This window comes from Stegodyphus dumicola, chromosome 10 (assembly GCF_044657685.1).
Source record: "Stegodyphus dumicola isolate Sdum_Otavi_A_Nest chromosome 10, ASM4465768v1".
In the NCBI taxonomy this organism is placed as follows: Eukaryota; Metazoa; Arthropoda; class Arachnida; order Araneae; family Eresidae; genus Stegodyphus; species Stegodyphus dumicola.
This window is the reverse complement of record NC_140777.1, coordinates 124,027,615-124,033,389: the sequence shown is the minus strand read 5'-3', so window position 1 is coordinate 124,033,389 and position 5,775 is coordinate 124,027,615. Positions and strand designations below refer to the sequence as shown.

Sequence of the window (5,775 nt, the reverse complement as noted above, 5' to 3'; positions counted from 1 at the left end):
AACATCCTTAGAGAAATGCACTTAAATCAGAAAGAGTGCGAATCCTATTATTGTGCTCAAGTTGGTGGCGGCGGTGATGTTTACTTTCAAGGTATACCTCACCAACGAGGTTATGGGTTTTTTGGAGATTTGCGCCGATACATTACGCCGTTGGCACTTAGAGCCGGACGTTATTTGGGCAAACAGTTGATGCAAACAGGAAAGAACGTCTTGTCAGATGTTGCAGCGGGATCGTCATTTAAGGACTCTGCTCGGAGCAGGTTACGTGAGACCTCTAATAAAATAAAAAGTGATATTTTTGAAAAATTACAGAGGGGAGAAGGTATAAAAAGAAAGCGCAAGAGGAAAAATCGTCAATCAAAGAGCAAGCGTTGTAAGACAAAAGCAGATATTTTTACATGAAGATTAACAGTAATGAAAACTCAGGGGGCCATATGCCTTAAGAGCGAATTGGATCTCTTTAATGGTGTCGCCGTACAACTGGGCATCGATTCCTCTTCCTTCGTGCAAATCCACCCCGTATCTTCCGACTGTTCAATATTTTTAAATGATAAACAGGTTTCGTCACAAGTGAATTATTCTTATAGAGCCCTTTTGGAAAGTTTGTTGTTCTATTCCAAATCAGGTCAAGATAATCTACTGAGTGCTGGCTTATTTTCAAAAGATACTGCATCTAAGCATGATGGTGTGGGAGACGAAAACGAAGGTTATACAACGCGTGCAAATCGTTGCAAGCTTAGCCAAAGCCTTGACCTCGTGGGACCATTGCACTTCGACTTGGCCACTCAACCGAAATTGTTAGTCAACGGGGTTAATGTACGCATTAAACTGGAAAGGCATAAAGATGTTTTTACTTTGATGTCGGCAAACGACAATTATAAAATTAGAATTCAGCTAGCAAAACTATACGTGAGAAAAGTCAGCGTGGCTCCCTCCATCCTAATAGCACACGAAAAGGCTTTAGAAAAAGGAGTTATTAAGATGCCCATTCGTAGGATTGACATAAAAAGTTTTGCAATATCGAGCGGTTTGCAATCGACAACTATAGCAAACGCTTTTATTGGTCAGCTACCCACACGTCTCATTCTAGGTTTTGTATCTAATGCCGCCTATAATGGAAGCATCAACAGAAATCCTTTTAAATTTCATCACTATAACCTAAACTACCTATGCATATTAAATGGGGGACAGATGATACCTTCCAAACCCTATCAGCCCAATTTCGAAAAAACATTTTATGGGCGAAGTTATTTAAGCATCTTTACAGATTTAAATCGATATCATTCAAGCCCCAACATCAATATCTCCTTTGATGAATACAAGGATGGGTATACATTATATGCCGTTGATTTGACTCCAGATATGGCATCTAATGAAAGCCATGTAAGCATAAATAAGAGCGGAAAACATAGCCATTGATATTAAATTTGCAGCGGCCTTGCCAGAAACAGTTACCCTGATAGTCTATGCTGAATACAGGAACATAATTGAAATAGACAAGTCACGCGGAGTCACGACAGATTATTAAAAATCATGGACGAAGTTTTGCAAATATACGGAAATGAAATTAGCGAACTAGCTAAGGAGGCGGGTGGCGGCGAGGAGGTAATTCGATGTATAGGCGATATGATGTTTTCCAATAAAATAGTGAACCTGCGCATTGCATTCTTTCTCGCTTTTGCCGAAAAAATTATTGAAATTTTCCCATCAAAGAAACATCAAGTGTACGAAGAAGTGTTTAAAAGCATATACAGAAATATTCATTTCGAACAAAGGCGGTAATGGATACTTTAACTCTGTGTCAATATGCCTGTGGCGACAGTCGAATCAAAAAAACATTTGAAGGTGTATATCCTTCCGATTTCATACCCTCACGAAAGAGACATTACTCCTCATTTATAGTGAATTCGGATCCGCATACTTTACCTGGGAGCCACTGGATTTCGATATATTTTAAGAAAAACAGCACGGCATATTACTTCGACAGTTATGGTCTTGCTCCATCTAACAAAATTATTTTAAACTTTTTAATGACCAACGCTAGCAAAACATTTTATAATAAAGTATGCTTTCAAGATGATACCAGTACATCCTGCGGAAAATTTGCTCTTTATTTTTTATTTTGTATGGTAAGAGGGTACTCTTTGAAGGATCTCAACACGAAAGATAAGAAAAAAAATGAAATTTTTATTAGGGAATTTTTTTAAAAAAAAAATTCAAACGTCGCCGCTGTTGTCATGCTTTTCATGCCAAGAAACAAAATTGTGTGTCTTTGATAAATATGCGTGTTATTCCTGCAAAACATCACTAACGCTTCAGAAGTCGACGATGGAACGTTACGGCTATTTGCACACTGGAAACTCCGAAAACAGTCCTGTTGAAGAAGTACACGTTGAAAAAATTAATCATTTTTTCTTTAAAAACCTAAGCGACTGCATTCGTAATGCTCTTTACGATGAAAACACTAGCGGGAAAGGAAATCGTCATTACCTGAAAATTTTGAAGAATGCCGACGTGGTCAAGCATATTCATAAAGCTGACCATCAACCACAACAACAATATGGATATTGCTACTTATACATTCAAAATGAACAAATAGCTCTTTTTTCGGCATGCAGTAAATTATATAATAGCATGTTGGATTGTGTTTCTTCGAAAAAAACTGAATATGAAAGTGAATGTATAAGAGATGAAAGCTATGTAATTAAAATTGCTTACTTTGTTATTCTGAATGATGATGCTATTGTGCGAGAATTACATCGTACTTGTGTGTAACACAAACAATTTGATCAATAAAAAGGATTTTTTTCTTTCAAATGCAATTTTTTTTTTTGGTCTCTGAAAAAAAATATCATATTTAGATAAATAATACATTTTTCACTTATTTATGAGCTGTATTTTTCTATTCCACTGTTTTGTTTTCCGATAAAAGCATCTGCCTTGAAGAAATTAATAAAATGTAAATTCCTCCAAGAAGATACTAAAACCGGACCTCTTGGATAAGGTCCAATTTTTTTTTATTTTTTTTCCCAAAGGATTACAGAAGCTTAATACAAAATAATCATTCTTGTATGCATGATACAATGAAAATATCAAATGAAACAAAAAAAAACATATTATTGTTGTAAAATATATAAAGGTACCAAAAATTAAAATGAACATTTAAAAAAAAATCAAAACGATTTTTCGATGTAAATCCAATATGGGAACTAACCCATTATTTTCATTACACCATGTGAGATGTTATATTGATAATACAATAAGTAATCAAATGAAACAAAAAGTACATTTCACATTATTACAAACATAAATGGAATCATTAAATATCAACAAAAATTTCTTTCCCTCCCCCCTCTTTTTCGTCGAAACATACATGGAGGGAGTGTTTATAAAATAAAAATGATTAATCAGAATATTGCCATAATGTATCAGTATTTTTGTTCATATTCGACAGTTAAAAGAAAAGTTTTCTACATAACCTCCATAGCAATTATTATAACAGTGATCATGGTTAATTCGGGGACATTCGTGTATCAAATTTCCAAAAGAAATGCAACATGAATTCTCGTCGCAAATGAAATACAGAGGACTTTGCTTACATATCTCACACCAGTTATCTTCATTTCGCATATAAGAAAGGGTATCCCTTTCATTATAACATAAGAAATGATTGAATTTTCTGAAAATTTTACATTTCGTTCTGGTAGTGTCTGGTTGACATCGTAACCACAATTCTAAACATTTGTTGCAGCTTTTCAAATAAATATTAGACTCATTATTTTGAACAATTACATGTTTTACAAATGTGATATGTGCAGTCTTTAGGTGTAAAAGAAATATAACATCATCATCTAAGAAAAACCAGGCAATAAATTGTTTAGAAAACCACTTATTAAATCGAATTCTTTCATAGAGAGTTAAACTTTCATCCCAAAATACATCTCTGTTCTCTAAGGAGAAACTACTTTCAAAATCAATCCAGAATCGACCTTTCTCTATTATATCTCTTAAAATCGTACGAGGAATATTCAGTTCTGCATTATACAGTTCAGCTATATATAATATCGAAGATAAAATAGTTTGAATACACATATCTTGCAAAGAAATTGGTTGAAATAAAGCCATATCTTCTGGGTATTCTATGGGAGGGAAACACATTTTTGGTTTTTGTCGATCATTAGCATAAAAAAATATAAGTTGCAAAAATACAATGTCACATTCTACAATAAAATGTTACAAAAAAGTTCCATTACTTTTTTTTTTTAATTCATGTCTTCTTCACGCGTGTTATAGTGACCATAAGACAATGATTGAATTCCATCATCTAACAAATATTTTTTGTCATAATATCCCGAGAGGCTAGCTTTATTTTGAAAAATCGTTTGCAGTTCGTGCTTTTTTGAAATGATTGAATATTGAGAATTCCTAATTAGGGAAGCATTTTCGAAAACGTTTTTATACGTTTCAAATCCAATGTTTTTGAGCGCGCTCCTTTTGATTCCTTTCGCGGTCTTTTTAACAGTATCACCGAAACGAAATGCGTACATTTTGCATTTCAAACCCACAAATTCCGATATGGGGGTGAGTGTCTCACTTTTTAGAAATCCCAGTTTTCCACGGTTTTCTTCATTAAACATTATATGATTGGGTTCGAAATTACTGCAATCCAAAATATTTAAAAAATTTGTTTTTAAATCACTATATACATCTTCAGTTGTTATATATTAGAGATACAAAGAATCTGTATCTGTGTATAACAACTCGCATTTTTCTTTGTAAAAGTGTTTAAAATGGGAATAGAATAATTTATACATGTGCAACTTCGCTAATTCTAAAACGCTGAAACCTATATAAATCGGTTTATCTAGACACAAATTTGGATTTTTCATTTTGAAAACTGAAAAATTTTCATTTACTATTTCAAAATATTCCAGCAGAGGACTGTTTAACTTTTTTTGGCATTGTTCCTCACTAAAAACGCCCTGTACGCGAATACGTTTCCTAACATTTTGACAGGTTTTTCCATAGAAAACGTTATTCATCTTTTTAAAGAAAGATTTTTCAAATTCGCTAGACGCATTTTGTCTTTTCATATTATTGAAAGCAATGTATTCTTTAAGCCACGCTCGTTGTTTGAAAGCTAAAATTCTATGAATTTTCTTAATTATTAAACCCTGTTCTACGTAAAACTTTAGATTTAAATAATGAGCGATGTAGTTTTTTTTTTTTTTTTCCAAAAAAATTGGGTAATAATTTTTTGCATGGAAGTATCGTCTCTAACTGAAATTTTTTGCTCAGGGTTTTGGCGTAAGACGATAGCATGTCAAAAGTGAGTTCAAAATGTTCCGGTGCTAGCGGTAAATCATTGTGTTGGTCATGCAGATGGGAGGGATATAACAGATCGGATTCGATAATATACCCCACATCACCGTCTTCAACACAAGACAAAATATCAAACGCCTCCACCTCATTTTCCTTTAACCAGTAGAAACCTCCCAATGGCAGGTGCTGGCTCATTACACACCCGTATAGATTATTTGTGTCTAAGGCTAAGATATAGCTGTGTGGTAAATCGGGTTTATAACTCTCGGGGATATAAGGATTATTTGCAAGAGCATAACGTCTACCCAGAAAACAAATACCTCCTCGCATTTGGTTTTCAAACCAAATGTATTGATTCACATCTCCTAGAAGCTCTAATTCAATTTTAGACGCTTTTAGTCCGGCATTCCACGTTAATTCGGCAGCCGTTATAAAATGTACAGGATCCAACTG

The 5,775-nt window shown here is 34.0% G+C and overlaps 1 protein-coding gene across 1 annotated transcript; it reads left to right on the top strand.

Annotated features, from left to right (window-relative positions):
- The first annotated feature begins 414 nt into the window (after window positions 1-414).
- Window positions 415-1,419, top strand: LOC146995090 (uncharacterized protein F54H12.2-like). The gene has a single exon (XM_085825146.1). It carries the CDS (start codon window positions 415-417, stop codon window positions 1,417-1,419), a length of 1,005 nt encoding a protein of 334 aa, XP_085681272.1.
- The last annotated feature ends 4,356 nt before the right edge of the window (window positions 1,420-5,775 follow it).

What these genes read in the sequence shown, in the direction of transcription:
- LOC146995090 (XM_085825146.1), top strand. Translation starts at nt 415, where the DNA reads ATGAAAACTCAGGGGGCCATATGCCTTAAGAGCGAATTGGATCTCTTT.